This window comes from Saccopteryx leptura, chromosome 5 (genome assembly GCF_036850995.1).
Source record: "Saccopteryx leptura isolate mSacLep1 chromosome 5, mSacLep1_pri_phased_curated, whole genome shotgun sequence".
Lineage (NCBI taxonomy): Eukaryota > Metazoa > Chordata > Mammalia > Chiroptera > Emballonuridae > Saccopteryx > Saccopteryx leptura.
In genome coordinates this window covers 69,188,857-69,213,360 of record NC_089507.1, presented here as the reverse complement: position 1 = coordinate 69,213,360, position 24,504 = coordinate 69,188,857, and the positions used below count along the sequence as shown (strand labels likewise).

The window sequence follows — 24,504 nt, the reverse complement described above, 5'->3', positions numbered from 1 at the left end:
AACTAACAGGACTTAACAACCAATTTGCTCTAGTAACAAAAGAAGAGAAACAATATCCATTGAATCCAGAGAGGTTTTATATTATGTTGGCAGAGTTTAAGAAATAAGGGAAATTCAAATAAGAGTACTCAGAAGAGAAAGCTAAGAACCTGGAATTCAGGGGAAAGAAATTCCAGAGAGAAGAGAATGAAATAAATTAAGGGGTAGAGTGAAGAACTAAAGGCAGGAAAAGAACAGGATTACTGAGCAATCACTTCAGTGGTGAGACAGGCTTCAAAGGTGGATCGTCAGGCTATTCACACTGCAGTAAATCAAAGGTGGATCGTCAGGCTATTCACACTGCAGTAAATCATTCAGATATCATTAGGTCCTGCACCCTAACAATGCCACAGGTCTTCAGGAATGGGCTCAGAATTTATAAACAGGAAGTTTATACAAAATGTAGAGGCATCTTTCATTAAAAAAAAATCTAGATATTCAGATAAAAAATAGAAAATTCAAAGTCCGGTACAAAATTTTGTAAGGAGCTTGGACAAATGAGACCTGAGACTTCTTAGATTTCTAATCCATTTACCTTGGGCCATATTCAAATATCTGTACCCCAAAGAATATGCCAAAAGGGGAGGGGGAGGAATAAATAAATTTAAATATGAGAAAACCCTCCATTTACAAAGAAAGAGGAAATGAAAGGAGAAAAAATATGATGTGAGCAAAGAAAAAACAAATACAGTCAGAATAACTTCTTCCACAACACAGCGGGGCAGGGTGTGGTGACTTTCTGAAGGGCTGGCAAATGCCTGAGGGGAAAAACCAGAGCACTGCCTCCACGGACCCATCCCATAGGAGTTGTGCAATGACACCCAGGGAGGTCAGGGAGTGGCGGGTGGTACAATGAGAAGAAAAACTAGGAAAGGAATGATGAAGTGTGGAAACATGGCTATTGCACAACATTGTCAAAGATACGTCATGGGGATCCTCTAAATATATTAAAGTAATCCTTCCTTTACACATTATAGAAGACCGAAAATGTACTAGTTTCTCCTAAGCTAGAGAGAGAGAGAAAGACATCTTTGAGAATGTCCCTGAAAAGCTCCTTTTTAAATTCTTGCATCCTAAGGCTTTCTTGCTCTTCATTCGTGACTGGGCACAGTGGCACAGAAGGCTGTTCAGGAAGCTCTTACTGGATGTATATGATGTGGAGATCAGGGGACAGGTGGGAATACATGAGTGCACATAGGTGAAGTGCTTAGCATTGTACTTGGCATCAGAGGCTGATTTAACAATGGGCACACCAGGCGCGTGCCTTAGTCCCTGACTTCTGAAGGGCCCTTCAAAACCCCAACTTTACACTTTTTTTCTAATGACACTAAGTTTGGTTTTATATGTGTAATTTTAATATTAATAGCTGTAAAGCCAGTATGCATGGCCACCATTATAGCCGCCTGGCCCATGCAGGTTCGCATTATATTCGGACAGATGGTAATGAAACAATGGAGCCAAGAACTGGTGGGCCATCATCTTTAATCCTAGCTTGCACCCAGCGGGCAAGTAAAAACACACACTGGGCTCCAAAACCCACTCATTCAGTGCTTACAAAGCTACTGACTTATCTGAGTTTCCTAGAATCAAAGGTGTCTACCTCACCAGATTTATTCACCTCTGTTCCCCATCTCCTTCCTTCTCCCTGCACAAACTCTGGACAAACTGGCTTCTCCTTCAGCACTCCACCCTCTTGGCTGCCTCTCCTGGCCTCCACCACGTGGCCTTTCTCTGCTCTCCTCTCTAATGCTAATCTCAGGAACTGAAAGAGCAAGCTCCTGGTCTGCCCCACCTTATAGTGCAGAAATCAAAACCTTTAATCCAATATACAAAATAGGGAAGTCTATAATACAAAATTACTTATCTGAAGCATGTTGGGGTTGCACCACCCCACATCAAAAAGGGTGGGAAAGGCTTAGTCCTAAAACCAAGCACCAGGCTACAAGGATCCTGCCTACCCACAGTCCAGCCCAAACACACATTAATATCACCTGAGTGACGGGCTTCCATGTGGGCAGCGCCATCTTTAACAAAGTGAGCATAATATACAGTGTGTCCATAAAGTCATGGTGCACTTTTGACCGGTCACAGGAAAGCAACAAAAGACAATAGAAATGTGAAATCTGCACCAAATAAAAGGAAAACTCTCCCAGTTTCATACCTATTCGGTGCAGTTCAATGTGGGCTCACGCACAGATTTTTTAGGGCTCCTTAGGTAGCTATCCCGTATAGCCTCTACAGACTTGTCACTGACTGATGGCCTACCAGAACGGGGTTTCTCCACCAAACTGTCGGTTTCCTTCAACTGCTTATCCCACCGAGTAATGTTATTTCTATGTGGTGGCACTTTGTTATAAACGCGCCAATATTCACGTTACACTTTGGTCACGGATTCGAATTTAGTGAACCACAGAACACACTGAACTTTCCTCTGTACCATCTACATCTTGAGTGGCATGGCCGTGGGCTGCTCTGCTGTATACACAGGGTTACGTCATCATCTGCGCATGCGCATATGCTGCCACATCATCCTACAGAAACTGGGAGAGTTTTCCTTTTATTTGGTGCAGATTTCACATTTCTATCACCTTTTGTTGCTTTCCTGTCACCGGTCAAAAGTGCACCATGACTTTACAGACACTCTGTATTTTATCTGCCCAATAATAGCACATAATATTTTTTATTTATTTAAAAATATAGTTAACATGTATTTTTATTTTCCCTGTCTCTCTCTCTCTCTCTCTCTCTCTCTCTTTGAGGGGCCCAATATTTTCTTCTGCACCCGGGGCCTCAACCAACCTTAATCTACCTCTGCCTGGCATATAATAAAACCTCAAAAACTATAAGCCATCACATTAGCTACCATAGTCAACAGCCAATAATAAAACTTACTTTTTCAGTAAAGTAAGACTTCGATGAACATAAATGATTTACTATTAATGAATACACTTGAGTGCTATTTTACTCAAGATATTTAATGTTTATTCTAATTCATTATTGCGGCTTACCAACTTAGTGGCTTAAAACAGAAACCATTTTATAATGTCTCAAGATTGTATGGGTCAGGAGTTTGGGCAGCTCTAGAGGGCCTAAGAGGATTTCACTCACATGTCCTGTGCCCTTGTGAGTACAGATAGAAAGCTGGGATCTTCAGGGACTGTTGAACAGTGTCTTGTGCAGCATGACAGTCTCTTACAAAATGACTCAGGGGTCCCAAAATGAGTGTTCCAAGTGATCCAGGTCAAAAATCCAAGGCTTCTTATAACTAACCTCTGAAATTCCAGAACACCACTTCTGTCTCAATGATTTGATCTAGTAAGTTACTAAGGCCAGTCCAGACTCGTGGGGAGGAAAATTTGACTCCACCTCAATGCAAAAGCAGCAAAGAATTTATGGCCATCTTTACTATACCTGAGTGTTTATACATATTAAAAGGAAAATGTTAGAAATTGTCTCACAATAGCTACCCACATGACTTAAATAGAGTTGATGGTTATCGATGTTTGGTTCTTAATGGGAAAATGTTTCTGAATGCCAAATGTTTCATCTAGACATTTGTTTTGATGGCATATGGTTCCAGCCAATAGAAGAACTCTAGGCATTTGAGATTCCAAATCCTGGGTTTCCCCAGAAAGGCCATACCTAAAAAAGGCTGTTTAGTTGTCATCTATCAAACTTCCAGGTGAGGTTCTCCTGAAAGTTTGCTAATGAGACACCCTGTTCCTAACAGAAAAAAAGGCTCTCCTCAAAGTTTCTACTGCCTCTCATCTTTAACCCCTCCAGGCCCATGGAAAGAAAGTGGTACACTGGAAAAAATAACTTAAGAACTCTAAGAAAGGGATGAATTCAAGTCTCTTGAAGTAATAATTATTGAGGTAATCAAGCTGTTTTTCCTTATGAGTGGCTCAAAGAAATACCTCTCATTTCTACAGTTGGTAAAATCTCCCAATGACTATATGTCTCCAAACAACTCTAGAAAATAAATAAGAAAGGTACTGTTATTCTTTCTGGTTTGTAGATGAAGAAACCTGTCACTTGACCAAAGTCTCTTGGCTGACAAAAGGTAGTTCAGTCTGGAATTTAGATCTTCCAATTCTATACCTAGTGTTCTTTCAACCATGCCACTGGCTTTTCATAAATTCATACATTTGGGCAAAATAGTATTTATCTAATTTCACATCAACTCTGCATATTTAAGTCTTTAAGAATAAGTTCGTATTCCAAAAATGTGTCAAATTGTTGCATTTTTCTCCAAGAATTTTACTTGTTCTTCTGGCAAAATACAATCTGCAATTGTAGAAAGTGCATAAAAAATTTGAATGTCTCAAAATATACGACTTTTTGCTTATCTAAGAATAAATGGGTGCTCATCCTACTGAGCAAGAACATCATGAGTTTCATTTTCAAAGTATGTTGCAAGCAGCAGCTAAGTAAGCCTCCCTATAGTCTTCAGTATGACAGTTCTCAAAATATCTCTTGTTTCCAGCATATTTATTTAGTTCTTAAAATAAGACCTAGAGGCCGTGAAATTATTTCAATCAATGTGTGGCAAATACAATTAGCTCGTGAGACAAAAATGCCCAGTGACTGGTCTAAAGGACAATGTAGAACTCAAGGCCTTTTACATTCTAAGTACTGCATTGTTGTACAAAGTCTTATCTTCAAAAATGCAACACAGCATCTGCTTTATAATTGAAAACTTTAGGTGGTTTTCCTCTTGGATGATTATAAATAATAATTATATTCCATCTTTAAGTTTTGTTTTCAATTTCTGGATGGAAGTATAAATAAACATGATACCTTTAAAAAAAAAGTTCTAAGTTGGGACACAGTAAACCAGGGGTCCCCAAACTACAGCCTGCGGGCCGCATGTGTCCCCCTGAGGCCATTTATCTGGCCCCCACCGCACTTCCAAAGGGACACCTCTTTCATTGGTGGTCAGTGAGAGGAGCACAGGATGGAGTACTCCTGGAGTACTGTATGTGGCGGCGCCGCAAAGCTCGGCATTGCTCACGTACAGTACTACTTCCGGTGACGCGGGACGCACGCGTCACAGCTCCGGAAGCAAGTCATATCACTTGTTACGGCTATCAGTGACAAATATGAAACTGGACATTGACCATCTCATTAGCCAAAAGCAGGCCCATAGTTCCCATTGAAATACTGGTCAGTTTGTTGATTTAAATTTACTTGTTCTTTATTTTAAATATTGTATTTGTTCCCATTTTGTTTTGTTTTACTTTAAAATAAGATATGTGCAGTATGCATAGGGATTAGATCATAGTTTTTTTTTTATAGTCGGCCCTCCAACGGTCTGAGGGACAGTGAACTGGCCCCCTGTGTAAAAAGTTTGGGGACCCCTGCAGTAAACAACCAGGGGCTCAAAAAAAAAACTAAATTATTTTCTCAGGATTATGCAAATTAAGTATTAGAGCCCAGGAAGTCTTGTTTAAGAGCCTATGTCATTCATTGCTAAATAATATTAGCTACACAATGAGTCAGGCAACTTCGTTGTTTTCCTCTATTTCAAGTATCCCTGCATAACAATCCACCCCCAATTTAGATGGCTGAAAGCCAATCCCCTTATTTGCACATGATTTTGCAGTCTGTACTAGACTCAGCTTGGTGTTTCTTCTATTAAATTTGTCTGGAGTTACTCAAGTGGTTCCAGCAAACTGGGAGCTCAGCTAAGGCTGACCCATCCCAGATGGTCTCTCATCCTCCAGGGTTCTCTGCATGGTATCTTATCACTCAATGATCCAAGCTAGTCTCCAGTCCACGCTTTCTGATAGTCTGTGAATGCTTTCCACAGAAAGACAAATCCTGGTGTGCAAGAACTTGCCATACCTCTGCTGGCATCGTGCTTGCTAATGTCCCATTGGCCAAATCAAGTCACAAGGCCAAGGCCAAAGTCTAGGACATGCAGCTCAAGAGTTTTGGGTTACTGGGATGATCACTGCTTACCACATTTTCTCTCTTCCCCTTTATCTTCTCATTTGGGTTACTTATGCTTTCCCCTAATCATAAAAAAATACTTGGATGACCATCTCTTTATTTATTTATTTTATTTTATTTTTTGACAGAGATAGAGAAACGAATAGACAGACAGGAAGGGAGAGAGATGAAAAGCATCAATTCTTCGTTGCTGCACCTTAGTTGTTCACTGATTGCTTTCTCATATGCACCTTGAGGGGGAGGGGAAGGGACACTACAGCAGAGCTAGTGACCCCTTTCTCAAGCCAGTGACCTTGGGCTTCAAGTCAGTGACCCTGGGTGAGCCCATATTCAAGCCAGATGAGCCCACACTCAAGCCAGAGACCTCGAGGTTTCGAACTTGAGTTTTCTGTGTCCCAGTCTAACACTCTATCCACTGCGCCACCGCCTGGTCAGGTGGATGACCACCTTTTAATACAAATAAAACATTCCTGTGATCGTGCTTTCCCCTTACTCTTTGTTCTTTCAAAGACAAGCATCTTAAAAGAATAATCTAGACTCACAGTCTTTACTTCATCACTGTCTGTCTATTCCCCAATCACTACAGACTGGACTCCACCAACATTATTGCACCAAAACGACTCTCCCTCAACTTTCCAGTAAACTCTGTATTTCCAAAAGCAATGGCCTTGTTTACTTTGAACTCTCTGTAACATTTAACACTTTCTTCTTGTTATATGACTCTCCTTTCTCTCATTCTTTACATCCTCAGTTTCTCCAATCCTCTAATGGACTTAAGTCTTCATTCACCATACTTCTGGCTCTTTCCCTCTGTTTTACTCATTACAGAGCTTCTCATGCTAATAGCACCCAAATTATATCTTTAACCCCAAACTCTGTGCTTACCTGCAGACTCGTTTATTCAAGTATATCTCTACTCATGTTCAGCAAGTCCAAAACTAATTCATCACCTTTCTTCTAAAACCAGATCTTTCTATAATTCCTTATATTAGTGATTAATACCACCCTTTACCCACTTACCCAAGTTAGCAGTGTGATAACCTAAGACTCTTCCTTCTCTTCTTCTCACAATATCCAATTGGTCATTAAACCTTATCTGTTCTGCCTTTATATATGTCTCAGAAATATTCAGTGGTATGTTGATAAATATTTCCTTTAGTTTATTGGGGTGGCATTAGTTAACAAAAACATCACAGGCTTCAAGTGTGCAGCAACTCAATATGCTGGTAACTGTTTAACAACCAGATTGGGGAGGGATGGGAAAGGATTGGGTAGCATTTGATGATTGTCATGGTATAATCCTCCCACCATGGCTAATTTCGAACAACTAGCATGACATCACTGAATAAAATTGAGAACAGATGCTCAGTAGCACACATTATATAGGATTTCCACCTACAGATACAACACGCATAAATAACTCCAAGAGATTAAATAACAGTAAAATGTAGTAAAATTAGTAGGAAGTAATGAGTTGTTTTTTTTAAAAATTATACTTGCTTTAATATTTTTTTTAAATTTTATTTTATTTATTCATTTTAGAGAGGAGAGAGGGGGGGAGAGAGAGAGAGAGAGGAGAGAGAGAGAGATGGGGGAGGAGCAGGAAGCATCAACTTCCATATGTGCCTTGACCAGGCAAGCCCAGGGTTTTGAACCGGCAACCTCAGCATTTCCAGGTCGATGCTCTATCCACTGCACCACCACAGGTCAGGCGGAAGTAATGAGTTTTGAGTATATATTTCCTTGGTTTTAATATAATTAATTGAAGTACATGTGTATAATAATTTAATTTTTAATAATGACTTTATTTAATAATCAGCTCACAAAATTCCTGGAAATTGAACAGTTGACTCTCACCAGCCAGTACAAACTGGATCTGTTCTTCTCTTTTCCATTTCCAAGACCAGAGCCAGCCCAAATGTACCACTCTAACAACCTCTCTCTTTAATATTACCATTTCCTCCAATTACATCTTTCTACTGGGCTGTCCTTCACAACTGTCTGAGAAAGCATTTGTAACATGCTACAGGCTTTTACCTAAACATGTTTTTTATTCAAGCAAAACTTAATTTCTCTGGTTTTGTCTTATTTAGACTATAAAAAGCATTATTGAAAGGCACTTTTGATATCAAATAATCCAACCAATCTATTATAATCAGCCTTTTTTTCCTCAACACACACAAAAAATGTTTATTTGCCACATATGCAAAACCTTAAACTTTAAAATGTTTGGAACTCCTTATTTAAAAACTCAACATGAATTCTGAATTTCTTCCACTACTGGTTTTGGGGTGTTTGTTTGTTGCTCCTTCCCAACATCTTTGTGTGTGAGGTAAATGAAGATCTTTATTTGCAAGAAAGCTGGAAAAGTTCCAGAATAGGAGCCAAGAAAACTGGGGTTTTTTCCAGTTCCCCTTCTTAATAGTTCTTTGACCTTGAGCAAGTCTTGCTACAGCCTTTCTAGGCCTGTTCATCTGAGACATCAATGGAGTTGTTGCAGTGATCAAATAAGATAATATCCCATTTATAAATATGCTTGGCAAACCCAAGGCAATTTGATAATATAAATGTGCAGTGTTTGTTATACACACCACTACTAGCTCTAAATAATGCTTATCTAAAGTTTATAATAAATGTAACACACATTTTACTGTTAGTACTCTGAATTTCTATTTAAGTTGTGAATAGTTATTTTCAGAGGGGTTCCTGAGACAAATTAAATTTAAATCTCCAAGCAAAGTACTTGTTATTTTTATTAAAACTGGAATAGATTAGTTATTTAAGGTTATAAAGTTTTCCCCTACGCTCCACCCCAAATCACCTTCTATGTGCAGCTTTACTCTCTGTCCTCCCAAAGCACTCTTCCATAGTGCAGGTGGCCTACCTTTGAGGTTCAGAGAGTGAGAGAGGTGAGAATGAGTTCTTATTTGTTTTGAACATGATAAGAAACAATGTAGCCTCCCTTTCGTCAATAAAAACTTTATTTTCTAATAAAATTAGAACCAAATACCCATAGTGATTCTTACAACATCTTAAAAAAGTAAAATATAAATCAATGAAGAAATGAAAATCTCTGTTGATTGAATGGGATAGACAAAACATATGTATATATTTTTCACTCCCTGCTAAAATTCCAGTGTAATTATAAGAAAAGAAAAATTTTAATATAACCTCACAATGACAAAAAAAAAGAGAAATCAAAGATAAAAGATATCAGCAAATTTTTAGAAGATAGAAAACAGCTGGAGAAAGAGAGAAAGCTTAAGCTTAAAGGTTTTCAGAGAAAAGTTCATAGACAAAGAAGCCAATTTGCATTGCAGAACCGGGAAAAGTTTCCAGAAATGAGTGCACCAGGTAATTTGGAAGACAAGGTGAGGGTAGAGGTTGAAGTCAGGAGGATTGAATGAAAGCCTATCAGGTAAACAAACATGAGGTCCTTCCTTATGCCTGCGCAGATAGGAGACTTATGCCCATTTCACCCGAAACAGGGGGGAGGTTATTCTCTGGCCCTGGACAGGTAGGCACAGTGGAGTGTGAGATGTGGTGCCGCCCAGAAACCTGGGGAACTAAGTGAGACTCAGTTTCTGCAATGAGAGATCTCTAGTTCCTTCACGCGTTCATCACAGAATGCTAACAACCAGGCTTTACCTACCTCCCCAAGATAGGAGATATGAAGATCCTCTCTAGAAAAAAATATCTCCTCAAGAGAAAAATCTGACAATGACATGTAGGGTATCTAATCAAAACTATTAAGTTCTTGCCTCAGCCTCTCCATGAAAGCTCTCCTAGGTGACTAGTCTGCCCATAAACCTTCTAATTGGATTTTTAGTGACTCACTACTAAATATTACTGGACAAAGATATTAGACATTTGAGAAAAGCTTTCAACATGAAAAATGAAGACCAAAACAAACAAACCAGAAAAAAGAGTGACAATATGGAAACAGAAAATGTAGAGCGCTAAAAATTTTTTCAAAATGTTTGATTAATATCTTCCAAAATAAAAGAGTATTAATATACTAATGAAAAAATAAGAGAAAACAATAAAAAGGGGAGTATAAGGAAATAAGAAATTAGAAGCATATGAGCAAAATGTTCAAGAAATCAATAGAATAAAGGAAAGATATAATTGAGGAAGTTTCCCACAATAATAGAAACAAGATGGAAAAGAGGAGCAAAAATAGCAAGTAAATTAGAGACTCAATCTAAGAATTCTGACATTTAACTAATGTAAATTTCAGAAAGAAAAAAAAGTTTTCAAAAATAGGAAGGCAAAAATTATTGAAGAACTAACAAGTAAAAATTTCCCAGAGCTGAAATATAAAAATTTTCAAATTTGAAGGACTTAATGAGTGACTAAAATAAATTAAAATGATCCAAACTAAGGCAGAGATTGTAATATTCAGAGCACTGGGGTAAATAGTAAAACTTAAAAATCTTTCAGAAAGAAAGGAAAAAAACAATTCTCATTACAAATAATTAAGGGAAACTGACATTGGAGTTCTTACTAACAATGCTGAACTCTAAAAGAAAATGAAACATGCTTTAAAATTTAGAGGAAAAAAAAATAATTCCAAATTAAAATTCTGTATCCAACCAAACATCAAGGGAAGAAAAAAATGTGGATGCTTTTCTGATACTCAATGTCTCAAAACTTTTGTCTCCTCTATGACTGTTTCTTGGGAAGCTTCAGGAGAATATGCTCTGTGAAAATGAGGAAAAACACACATATATATATGACCCTGGAAGCAAGAACTGAAATAAAAAATGAGCAAAGGGGATTTCCAGTGTGGGGTGATTAGAGATTTCAGGAGAAAAGCAGTCAAACGGAGCAGGAGAACTGATACTCTGAGAGGAACGTCTCCAAAGGAGAAATAGAACCCAGAGATTTCTTTGAGGGTTTACTGTTGTGCTTTTCTTATGATTTCTGTGTTGTCATATTAAAAGAAAATTTTAATTCTTGTATGGAAAATTGAGGAAGTGGTACATGGAGAAGTACATTAAAAAGAGAAGCAATTTCTAGGTCCAGGCAAAATCAAAATACTGTTCAAGAAAAGAAATTTAAGTATAACTCAACATAGAAAATTGCCAGGTATAGTGAATGTTCATTGTCATAAATGTTAAATAATGATTTAAATAAGATTTGTGATACAATTAATTTAGAAAGGGGAGGGGAAGGAAGAAGAGAAGAATTTGTGTGCACATGTGTGGGCATGCATGTAAGATGTGTATGTGTGTGTGTGTGTGTGGTGTGAAGTGATAGTTGTTACAGTATTAAATCAGTAAAATAATTTATAACATATTTTTTAAATATCCACTTAATCATGTTATTTAGAAATATCAAACCAGACTAGGTGGTGGCACAGTGGATACAGCATCAGACCGGGATGCGGAGGATCCAGGTTCAAAACTCCGAGGTTGCTGGCTTGGGCATGGGATCATAGACATGAGCTCAAGATCACTGGCTTGAGCAAGGGGTCACTTGCTCTGCTGTAGTCCCCCAGTCAAGGCACATATGAGAAAGCAATCAATGAAAAACTAAAATGCCACAATGAAGATTTGATGTTTTTCATCTCTTTCCCTTCCTGCCTGTCTATCCCTATCTGTCCCTCTCTCTGTCTCTGTTGCTGTCACAAATATATATATTGAGGTAACTAGTAGAAAAAGGCACTCTCTTTTATAAATTTCAAAGTGTCATTTAAAGCTCTGTGGATGCATTTATATATAAAACTATGATTGTAAAAGTAAGTTTAAAGAGTTAATCTACTCTTTCTGTGAGTTTCAGAGGTAGAAAAAAAATTTATTTTCTTTGTTTTCTATTTTTCTGAAGCTGGAAACGGGGAGAGACAGTCAGACAGACTCCCGTATGCGCCCGACCGGGATCCACCCGGCACACCAGGGGCAACGCTCTGCCCACCAGGGGGCAATGCTCTGCCCCTCTGGGGCATAGCTCTACCGCAACCAGAGCCACTCTAGCGCCTGGGGCAGAGGCCAAGGAGTAATCCCCAGCGCCCGGGCCATCTTTGCTCCAATGGAGCCTTGGCTGCGGGAGGGGAAGAGAGAGACAGAGAGGAAGGGGGGGGGGGGGGTGGAGAAGCAAATGGGCGCTTCTCCTATGTGCCCTGGCCGGGAATCGAATCCTGGTCCCCCGCATACCAGGCCGACGCTCTACCGCTGAGCCAACTGGCCAGGGCCCTTTTTTTTTTTTTTTTTTTTTGAAAAATTTCTATTAAAGACTAAAACTGATATCCCTCATCTCAGTCAGAGTTCAGATTACCATGCTTAAGGATACTGTGCAAGAAAATGTAGACAACCTACTCCTTTTCAGAGTTCAGCTAGAGGTCAATTTACTTGGCCTCATAGCCTCATTTGTCTCATCTTAAAACTGAAAAAGGTTGTTTGGAATGAACTAAGTTCAATTGGAAGGGAAATGACAGAAGTGAAACAGACCAGGTACAAACGCCAGCATCCCTACACAAAATAGTCTCTGCTCAGATCCAGCCAACTGCCACCTTGAAAGCCTGCTGTTGCTAAGAGGGCCAATAGTTCAAGAGAAACTGCAAATCTGAATTTTTTACATGAAATATTCAGATTTTTAAATGCTAATTTAAAATACACAGTGCCTAACAAGCCAAACCCATTTTCAGGCCACCACCAACTCAGAGATTGCCAGTGTAAAACCTCTAAATTCGGTGAACATTGATGGTCCCTTGAGGTCAGTGCAATGTATTTATATAGTGGTTTTAAACGTTCTTTTTTTTATTTTAATAATATTTTTCTTTACCCAATCAAGGAATAGATAAATAGAAAACTTGAGGTAAAGTATTTTTTTTTAAATATTTCTTTCAAATCTATCAAGCTCTATAAGATGCCTAAAAATGACCTGTGAATGTACAGGTATTTTTTTTTTTAAGATTTTATTCATTTTAGAGAGAGAAAGGGAGAAGCAGGAACCATCAACTTATAGTAGTTGCTTCTCATATGTGCCTTGACCCAGCAAGCCTGTGTTTTTGAACCAGCAAACTCAGCATTCCAGGTTGACACTTTATCCGCTGCGCCAGCAGAGGTCAGGCTAAATGCATGGGTCTCTTCACCACCAAAGAGGCATTCTTTAAATAAATAAATAAACAAACAAACAAATAAATAAATAAACTCTGTTACTTCACTTTGTAACTTCTGTTTTCACTTTGAATACTCACAAGTCTTAAAACCCAAGTTTTGCATAGAACTTTCATTCAAGGATGTACGGTCATAAACAGAGACAGCTTCCATCAAACACAGCTGGACCAAAAATTTAGGAGTCCTTCTCACAAGTACACAACTGGGAAAAACTGTCATTAATCTGTCTTTTCAGACATGTTAGTCCACAAAGACAGCCATCACCTTTAAATACAAAGGACAGCATCAAGATCAATACTTGCTAGGATTATCTTTTAACTTTTCATAAGGGAACTTTGCCTATCACTGCTAATTATCTTCTCGGTTCACAGGTCTAGAAAACATGAAGACTGTACTTCTCTTCCTGTGTGTTTTGGGAACTGTAGCTGCAATCCCGGTAAATGTTCTTTTTTCAGTTATTACATCTCTTCCTCTTGACATTTAGCTTAAAAAGTCTACATTTAAAAATAGTTCTTACATAGTGGTTTTAAACTTTTTTTTTTTACTTTATTCATATTCTTTTTTACCCAAGCAAGGGATGGATAACTAGAAAAATTGAGATAAGGTGCCGGTACTTTTTAAAAAATATATATTTAAATCTATCAGGTTCTATGAGATGCATTAAACATATAGTTAAATGTGTTGGTTATCAGTTTATTAGCTAGGAAATATGCCCAAATACCAAAGAGAATAAGAAGAAATAAATTCTCTTATGGAATCTCATCACATTGATAATCTCAGGCATTAGAAATCTAAGGAATTCGTGTGAAAAATCTTGGTATGCTCATCCACACTCTCCAGCAGCATTTTCTTTAAGATTAAATGCATGCTGGATGAGAAACACTCAGTCTGTAATAAAAAAAAAAAGGAACCAATGGGTAAGTGGCAGGAAATGGTATGGTAACCACAAATCAGTTCTTAACTCTCCTTGGGGGTTTGTTCATCAAACATGCTGAAAGCAGGCAAGACTAAAACATTCTCTTCTTCATGGCCAGATATACCAGCAATAGATCATCTGTACAAATCAAATCATTTGAGACATATCTGCATCCTCAAGATAACGTGAATCCACAAATCTTTTAGTTTGATTGAGGTTGGATGATATGGATCTTTGGGGGACATTCAAATGATCATCCAACCATGGTGATATATATATATAGAGAGAGAGAGTCTACCAGAAAGTTCTGTCCGTTTCTATCTCAACAAGTTTCGACACGTAAGCACATGTTTATTTGGCGCATGTGTGCCTCTCTATTTTTATCATTTAATGTATACATACTGACGTAGCAAATTAACTAAAACAAAGTTGATTCACGTTAGTCTTATGTGTGAAGCGATAGTGTACCCATGGCTACTGATAAAGTTCATTTACGCCACTGTAATTTTTACGAATTTCAACAAGGAAGAAATGCTTCAGAAGCATGTCTATCGCATCCACCATATTCCTCGGACTTAGCACCCTCCGACTATCACTTGTTTTTGTCCTTACAAAATTTTTTGAAGGGCAAAAAATTCAAAAATTCAAGATATCAAACAAGCACTGGTTCAATTTTTCACATCAAAAGATAAAACATTTTTCAAAAATGGGATATACAAATTGCCCTCACGCTGGCAAGAAATCATTAATAATAATGGCAATTATATTATTTAATAAAGTTTATTGACGGTAAGAAAAATTTGTATTTTGTTTTATTCCAAAAATGGACAGAACTTTCCGGTAGACCATATATATATGGTGAGGTCCCTGGTTTGAAACCCTGGGTTTGCCTGGTCAAAGCACATATGGGAGTTAATGCTTCCTGCTCTTCCCTCCTTCTCTCTCTCTTTCTCTCTCTCCCCCCCCCACTCCTCTCTCTAAAATGAATAAATAAAATCTTAAAAAAAAAAGAAATCTTGTATTGTTTCCCCCTTCTGCTGGAGTTCTCCAAAAGTCAGTGAATTGAGTCTGTGTAGTTAGAAGATTTGTACAGATTTTCAGAGGGTATGTTGTTATAACTATAGATGTGAGCATAATGATAAAACAATTTCATTTTCAAAAAATAAGCTGTTTTATTTTTGTGCATTTCTTCCATTTTGAGGAGGGGAAACTGAGGAGGAAGAGCTGTTCACTAATAAGCCTAAAATCTCCATCCATTGACTTACATGATGCCCCTTGCAGGCAACTTGCCAACCTAGCCACCATTCCTTCTCCTTTTCCCTCTTAAAAATGGCTTCTTTGGAAATTTTTAAAAATATTATCACTCTTCTTAATTGAAAAGATAATGAAGAGCAAGAAAACAAACCAATCTAAAATAAATCCTCCATTCCAAGCCTTTATTTATACTACACAATCAGCTTTATGGAATCCGCTAAAGGAGTAAAGACAAGACAATCCAAATAGAATCTGAGTTTTATGCTTACATCTGGCTATAATATCTGAGTATACACAGCATCTCTTTAATGAAGATCCACTGTGAATACCTGTCAACAACATCAGACACTTTATATTATTATCACTGCAAGATATTTCTACTAACCATGGTAATTTTTCACTTATGTAACTCCCTAAAATGTATAAAATATTTTAATGTACATAACCTTGTCTTGATATCTCTGCTCACTTTACCTTGAAAGAAGACAGGAGAGATAGAACAAAACCACCGATAGATGGTAAATAAGAGAGTCAAGACTTGAAGGAAGATGTCTTATCTCAACTTCTCCATTATGCTTCCAATCTTGCAAGAAATAGATGGAGCCATCTCTCTGGGGAAAATAATATGTCATAGTTGCTCTTCCTTACTAGACTTGGTGCCCTGTCCACAGGTTTTTAATTAGTTGACATTAAATTGTTTTTATTAAAAGATCATTTGATGACTATGGGCTGATAGTGTTAAGAAAGTAAACAAATATTGAATAAAAGGTTTATAACCTTTCTGCTAATTATCAGTGAGTAATTAACTAAGAAAATATACAATGCTATTATACCTTAAGGAAAATACACAAAGCTATATCATATGGTTAATTTAATTTAACTTCAACTTCTGCTAAGCAATATTTTTCAAAATTATAAAGTGTGAACACTTTGTAAAAATTTAGAAAACACAGAAATAATACCAAAACTCAAAGGTCAACATTATTGAAATAATTTTTGCTCTATTTTCACCCAGTCTCTGCATATATCTTTTTTTTTTTAAGTTAAGTGAGAGGCAGGGAGGCAGAGACAGACACTCGCATGTACCCGGACCAGCATCCTCCCAGCAAGCCTCCTACCCAGTGATGCTCTGCCTATCTGGGACTGCTGCTTTGTTGCTTGGCAACTGAGCTATTTTAGCATCTGAGATGAAGCCATGGGGCCATCCTCAGAACCTGGAGCCAACTTCTTCAAACCATTCAAGCAATGGCTGCAGGAGAGGAAGAGAAAGAGAGAGAGAAGGGGTAGGGGTGTAGAAGCAAATGGTAGCTTCTCCTGTGTGCCCTGACCGGGAATCGAACCAGGGACTTCTACATGCCTGGCCTATGCTCTACCACTGAGCCAACTGGCCAGGGCCATAACTTTTTCTTAAATATGATTGGGATTCTGTTTTCACTTGAGATTATATTGTAGATATTTGCTTATATCCTTACAAATTCTAGAGAATATTTTCTAATTGATGTTAGAACTGAAGTGTACTGCTACTACTAATAATTGTAATAAAAGTAACTAAAACTTTTAAACATTAAGATCCATATGTGAAAACACAAATCAATTTTTTTCTTTTTTAGACAAATGCAAGGTTTCTATCTGATCATTCCCAACCAACTGCTGATCCTCTGAGTTCCAGCCAACAGGATGAAATGTTAGTAACACCTGATGCCACTACAATGCCCATTTTAAGGGTTGAAGATGCAGAAAATGCAAAGGAAACTACAGTATCTGCAAAAGACCAACCCAACAATAAGGTAAAAATCACATGGTTATGCTAACATAATTTCAAATTTTTCCAAAGTTTTCTATTTCAAAGCATGGTCAAAGAGATCACTTCCTTCTTATGTCAGTTTAATTTTTTTAAAGATGGTCATATCAACTGCCTCCAGTTACTAGAAGAATTGTGACAATTAATGAGTTTCACTCCTGGACTGAAATGCTATATAATTGTTTCATTTCACAAAGTTCAAATTCAGGAAACCTTGTAGCTATAGAATGTGAAGGACATTATAAATTTACATGTTATTATATGAAAAAAAAGAATAATAAATATTAAATGTTGGCTTATGAATTATAAATGTGATATATATATATAAATATTAAGTTATCAAATTTGTTTCAAAATAAACTTTTTTTCTTTTAAGGCTGAAAAACTATCAGTACAAAAGTCAAAGGAGGAAGACCATGACCAGTCAGCAGATCAGGACCAGAGCTACAGTCAAGAGCCGAGATTACAGGATCAAGAGGAAGGTGAAAGTGACTTAAGTGAGAATTTGGAGTATACACCCACTGAAGGCACATTAGACATGAAAGAAGATAAAAATGAGCCTCAAAAGAAAAAACTACCAGAGAACATTGATTTTCTTGCTCCTGATATTAGTTCCACTGTAGAGTCTAACCAGCAAGAACACATCATAAAGACAGAGGGAAACCAAGAACAGCCTATAAATGATTCACACCCTCAGTTGAATGGGAGCAGCAACCACGGTGAAGACCAAAGTGACAAAGAAAACCAAGAGCAGGATCCAAACATTTCCAATGGAGAAGAGGAAGGAGAAAAGGATCCAGGTGAAGTTAATACCCATGATGATAACCAAGAAGGGGAGGGAGAATTTCCCCAGGAGCATTCTAATAGCCAGCAGGAAGAAGACAGTACCCAATCTGATGATATTTTGAAAGAGTCCAATCAACCAACTCAAGTAAGCAAGATGCAGAAAGATGAACTTGAGCAAGGTCAGCAAGAACAAGAAGAGGGTAACTCCAGTGAAGAAATGGAAGAGGAAGCCGCATCAAAAATCAATAAGCATGATCAAGATACTGAATGGCAGAGTCAGGAGGGAAAAGCTGGCCTTGAAGTTATCAGCAACCCTGAGGAGATAGAGAAAAAGACTGTTTCTGAGGCTTTGCTCATAGAGCCTAGTGATGATGGTGATGACGGCCCCAGGCACAGTGCAAGTGATGAAGACTTTATCCCAAGCGAGGCCTTCCAGGAGGCTGAAAAAGCTAATTCTAATTACTATCACATCGAATATGAGGAGCAAAGAGTACATAAGAATGAGAATGTAGATCCCAGTGAACTTGAAGAATCCCAAGGGGTAAGGTTATTTACAGTGATGCTAGTCTGATAAAGCAGCTGGCTTTATCAAGAAATAGCCATGACCTTTCTCTGTGCTCTTCCAGTCTCCCATACTTATCTTTATCAGTACATTATGAAATATATTACAGCTATTTCTTTTCCTCCACATCTTCATTGTCAGGCTAAAAATGAATGCTTTATTTGGGTTCCCCCAGAAGCAGACCCTGAGTTTTAGTGCAGTTTTGTTGTTGTTGTTATTTTAGTTCAGGGGACAACGAGAAGTGGAGAAGACATAGAAGGAGGCTAAGGAAACTAATCAAAGGTACCTGGTGAAAGCCATAGAAAGCACATGCCCCTGAATTGTCCCATTTGGAGAGTGAGAGCTGGGACTTTAAGACAGGCTGAGAAACCAAGAGGGTGTTAATTTCCTAGAACTTGCAGTCTGTCCTTTGAGTCGGTTTTGAAGCCTCAAAGGCAGATACTGGCAGTTGAAAGTCCCTAGAACTAACTAGAATGGTAAACTCTGACAGATACTGACAACTGCTGCTCCTAATGCCTTGAAAGGAGGTAGGTGTCATGTCATAGCAAACTGAATTACTAATATCTAGCAAAATGCCTCTAACATAAGAAGAGATCCAAAAATGTTTGTTGATTTAGCTATAAAGATTAAAAAGGAGGACTTCAGCTACAACTCTAGTAAGCAAACAAGCACAAAATGATCATTGGGATACAGCAGAGTGAGAGTAAGGGAGAAGCATATTGTTATTTGGTTGTTTAATAACTTGGAGCTTTCATTCAAAACCCTGGCAACCACCCACCAGGAGGTCTTGACACAGCATTTGGTGGGCAAGGTCAACAATATTCTTCACTTGATCTTAGCAAAAAGGCCGAGAAGAGATATTAATAATATTCTTGATTACTAAGAAATCTGCTGTCATTGTAAGGTAGTAGTTTTCTTATGCTTTAAAAACTGGTAAACGTTTACCAGTAGCTTCATAAAGATTACTGAGGTAACATTACTGAGGATTGCATGATAATATTACATTTCTACTGTGTTTTCCCAAATCTAAAGAAGTTTCAACTTTGTTCCTGATGTTAGTTCCAACTTTTATTGAGTGAGCCCCAAAGATAACAGCTCTGAATCCAGTTGATGAAGATAGAAATAGCTTCTGTTCTCAGAGGATTACTATTTATTTCCACAGTTGTGACTGGTGTCTCTTTTTCTTTTTTTTTTAAATTAAGTGAGAGGCAGGGAGGCAGACAGACAGACTTCCACATGTGCCCTGACCAGGATCCACCTGGCAAGCCCCCTATGGGGCGATGCTTTGCCCATCTGGAGCCACTGCTCCATTGCTTAGCATGAGCTATTTTAGCCCCTGAGGTAAGGCCATGGGGCCATCCTCAGTACGTGAGACCAACTTGCTCAAACCATTCAAGCCATGGCTGCAGAGTGGAAAGAGAGAGAGAGAGAGAGAGAGAGAGAGAGAGAAGGGGGAGAGGAAGAGGTAAAGAAGCAGATGATCACTTCTCCTGTGTGCCCTGGCTGGAAATCAAACGAGAACTTCCACATGCTGGGCCGATGCTCTACCTCTGTGGTGTCTCTTTTTGAGATCTGAAACGATTTGGGTGTGAAAAGCCCTGTGAGCCCTGGCTAGGAAGCTCAGTTTTTAGAGTGTTGTCCCGATTTGTCAAGGTCACAGGTTTGATCCGAGGTCAGGCACATACAAGAATAAACAATGAATGCATAAATAAGTGAGACAATGAATTTCTCTCTCTCTCTCTCTCTCTCTCTCTCTCACCCTCCCTTCCTCCCTAAAATCAATAATAAAAAAATTTTTAAAGAAAAACTCAGTGAAAATTTGCACAGTAGAAATATAAATTATGTAACAGCTTTCCAATATACTTAAACTTTTCCTCTTTTTATTATAAAGGACAAAATAGCAGAGAGCTCACTAAATGAAGATGAAAGTTCAAGTGAAGACAACATGAGAATGTACAATGTTGGTAAGTATGGACTAAGAAAGCTGTTTGGGACTCTATCAAGGAAGAGATGGAACTGGCCACCCCCCCATCCCTTCATTTGTGACTGCACAGAATTCTCCTTTCCCCAGTTCTCCCCAAGGAAATGCTCTCATAAACTGTAGACAGTCTCTTGCACATATTTGATATACGGTAGTCCACCCCATTTGTGGTTTTGCTTTTTGCAGTTACCCTCAGTCAATGGAAGTCCAAAAATATTAAATTTTCCCAACCATCAGTATCATCTGCTCCTGGGTTGGGATCACCCAAAATCAATGATGTTCCTCTGGATGTGTCATCATAGGTCAATAGTAGCTGAACAGTGCTTCACAGTGCCTAATTTATAAATTATACTTTATCATAAGTATGTACGTAGAATAAAAAACATGGTATAAAGTGTTTAGTACTATCTATGGTTTCAGGCATCCCCTGAAGGTCTTGAGTAAATAAATGTGTTTACAAATGAGAAGTCCTGTTGCAATAAATATTACTGTGAAAACTAGAATTTTTTATATCTAAATCCTTTTGCTTCTGAGAATAAGTTATTCTAACTTCTTGATTCTTAAACCCATAACTTACTAGTCAATTTACATCTCATATTTAATTAATATCTAATTCCTAATCACAAATATTTTTCATTTCAATACAACAAAATTCTCATGGCTTATTTAACCTCTGAACAACTTGTACCAAACTGCACTATAGACTTCAGACTGTGACCAGTGCAGGCAGGCCACGAAGAGCTGTTTGTTCATTCTAAATCTCTGATCCAAAGTGCACAGCAAATCTAGACTATTGTATTAAATAGTCTGATGCCAGAGGGCGACACCTGAGAACTAACATTACAATGGTTTCTGCTGTTTTCCCAGTTTTCTCCTATTAATAGAAATGGAACTAATGGTCTGGATGAATTTGAGTTTACATATTCAATTTAACTTATCCTGTCCAAACTTTTCTCTTAGATTCTTGCATGAACTTCCAGTGTAAAAGAGGACACATGTGTAAGGCTGACCAACAGGGAAAACCCCACTGTGTTTGTCAAGATCCAATGACTTGTCCTCCCACGAAACTTCTTGACCAAGTAAGTATTCTACAAACTGGCCTCTAAGGTGCAACAAGTAGTGATTTAATTGAAAACAGCAATTGAAATTTTTGTTAAAAAAATAATTAGGTAAAAGCCCAGGTTGTCATTTAATATTTGCATTAATATTAAATAGGAACATATGCCAACAAAATCAAAGAATTCCACTTGTGCCCTAAAAAGGTAATGATGGAACTGATCTATAGAAATCATTTCAAAATTCATTCTATCCTTGGAACATCTTCAGCTTTCATTCTACTGAGCCTCTCTAAAGCTAAATTATCATCACCACTGGTACAGCTTAGTTAATTTTGTGTGTGTGCCAAATGCGATTATTAATATAATTGTAATAGCCTCACCTGACCACATGTGTGGCACAGCACAGTTTTACCAGACAGGCTATGAGCAGTAAGAAGCAGAGTATTTTCCTGATGAACATTCAGAAACATGAGCCTAATCTCATGCTTGTCTTTCCTAGGTTTGTGGCACTGACAATGAGACCTATGCGAGCTCTTGTCATCTGTTTGCTACCAAGTGCAGACTGGAGGGGACCAAAAAGGGGCACCAACTGCAGCTGGATTATTTTGGACCCTGCAAATGTAAGGTTTCATCACTACTACCAATCATCAATGCTGGGAGGGTTTGTGGTAAATCTGTGCATATCTGAATAATACACGTATCTGTACTCATACATTCACAAACAAGAGCAAGTTAATATATGATAGTTCTGCACCCAGGCTGCACGTTAAAAACAACTGAGCAGACTTAAGAAAAAATAAGAAGAAAAATGACCAAGCTTTAACTATAAGAGATTTCAATTTTATTGAACTAGGTTAGAACCCTGGCATTGTTTTTTCATTTGTTTTTAAAAGTAACCTAGACAATTCTAACATGCAGCCAGGGTTCAAAACCACTATCTAATATTATCCACGTCATAATTGAGATGAATTATTGGAATTTTGCTAATTTATTTGTCCTTTTCTCTAATCAAGATAAGCTTCTGCCAAGAAGTTTTATGACAACATATTCTTCCAGAAGCTTTGTTTAAAAAAATCATCTTCCTTTCTCAGGATATTCTCAACTGTCTCTGGATCCCCTCAGTGCTAAGTGATTCTCCACATTAGCAGTGCTCACTCATATTTCCGGTGCTCCTCTTCTTTCCAACCCACGAGAGGATTAAACTTTTCAACCCCCTTGATTTTAGATGTGACCATATGAGTTACTTTGTCCAAGGAAATCTGAGCAAAAATCATCCCTGTGAGTTCTGAATAACAGTGTTTCAGAACCGGTGGATGGTTCTCCACACTCCTTTTCCCTTGTGTTGCGATGGTGGAGTCTCCATCGTACTGAGCCTCAGAGAGACTGCAGTGAGAGAGAATCCGCCAGCCCACTTGTACTGGACTTGTAGCAGGGTCAAGAAATAAGCATTTGATGTCATGTACAGCATGATGACTATACAGTTATATTCGAGACTCGCTAAGAGACTAGATCCTGAAAGTTCTCATCACAAGTAAAAAAAAATTTTTGTAAGTATATGAGGTGATGAAAATTAACTAAAATTATTGTGGTAATCATTTCACAATACTTGTGTGTTGTGTTATGCTGTATACCTTAAATTTAGAGTGTTGTATGTCAATTATATATCAATAGAACTGAAAAAAAAACTTTTGTTCCTTTAAGCCACTGAGATCTAAAAGTATTACATTGTGACCACAGTATAAGCTACCTCCAACCTTTTTATCTTTTCCCCTAATAAATAGCTCTTGTGTCCTCTGCCTCTACATCCCAGCTCTGGTTTGAGAGACATGGTTCCCAACCCTGGCTGCACATGAAATTACTTTGGAGCTTTTGAAACATCCTCATGCCCAAGCTCCACCCCAGAGCTATCAAATCAGAATTCCTCTGAATGGAAGCTGGCATTTGATATGTTTTTTAACCACCCAGGTCAATTCTGTTGTGTGGCCAGGGTTAAGGGCCACTGCTGTGATGACTGGGCAGTGAGAATGCTGTTAGTCACCACACTTCCTATAATAAGGACTCACCATAGGACAGGAGTAAGACCCAAAGGTTAACATTGTTTTACTTTCTGCTTGAAACAGCTATTCCTGTTTGTACGGACTTTGAAGTGACTCAGTTTCCTCTAAGAATGAGAGACTGGCTCAAGAATATCCTCATGCAACTTTATGAGCCTAACCCTGAACACGCTGGATATTTAAATGAGAAGCAGAGAAATAAAGTAAGTTATCCACAGGTCAGCTCCCTAAGTGTCTGTCTACAGGGCCTGAGGAAAAAGGTGTCAGGGGCGTGGTGGGGTTTCTACCTCCCACTGAGTATATAGCAAAAGCCCACTTTGCCTCCCCATGCCTGGTTAGCACATACGTATTAACAGAATAGTAGTGGTCACCATTCATGCCACAAGGTATGGGACACGACCAAACCACATCATTCCTACACAAAGGCAGTAGCCTAAACAAGGGCTCTTCAACTCATACCTAGAACAAACGCCTGGGTAAACAAACTAAACCTCGGTTAAGGCCCGGACATATTATTTAAATCTAAATGGGTTTTTTTTTTCTCTCATAGGCCAGACATAAAGTTATGATATACGAGAATTTATTACTCACAATGTCAGTAATATATGAAGATTAAAATGTGCAAAATATTATTACAGAAGTTCCCAGGAAAATGTTATCGCGTAATTATTGAGTGCACCCTAGGTACCTGAAATTGATTTATGCGCTGGAGATAAGGCAATCAATAAAACAAAACTCTCTGCCTTCATGAGCTTATATTCTAGGCAAAAAACACAGACTCTTAACTAATAAGTATATATGTGTATAATTAAATATATGTATATGTATATATTTATATACGTATATATGAACATACATGGAAATATATAAATATATGTATAAAATATGTCAGGATGAAGTGTACTATAAAGAAAAAATAAAACAATAGGGAGGGTGTGCATAAACTGTGTCAAATGCTATTTACAGGTTCTAAGATGAGG

The 24,504-nt window shown here is 38.0% G+C and overlaps 1 protein-coding gene across 1 annotated transcript in view; it reads left to right on the top strand.

Moving 5' to 3' along the window:
* Positions 1-24,504, top strand: part of SPARCL1 (SPARC like 1) — a 49,159-nt gene that overhangs the window by 17,953 nt on the left and 6,702 nt on the right. Inside the window, exons 2-8 of the mRNA XM_066385198.1 lie at positions 13,484-13,548; positions 16,893-17,069; positions 17,460-18,410; positions 20,323-20,395; positions 21,373-21,491; positions 21,970-22,090; positions 23,591-23,727. Of these exons, the coding sequence (XP_066241295.1) occupies positions 13,495-13,548; positions 16,893-17,069; positions 17,460-18,410; positions 20,323-20,395; positions 21,373-21,491; positions 21,970-22,090; positions 23,591-23,727 (1,632 nt within the window). The 5' untranslated portion in view covers positions 13,484-13,494. The remainder of the gene's footprint in view (positions 1-13,483; positions 13,549-16,892; positions 17,070-17,459; positions 18,411-20,322; positions 20,396-21,372; positions 21,492-21,969; positions 22,091-23,590; positions 23,728-24,504) is intronic.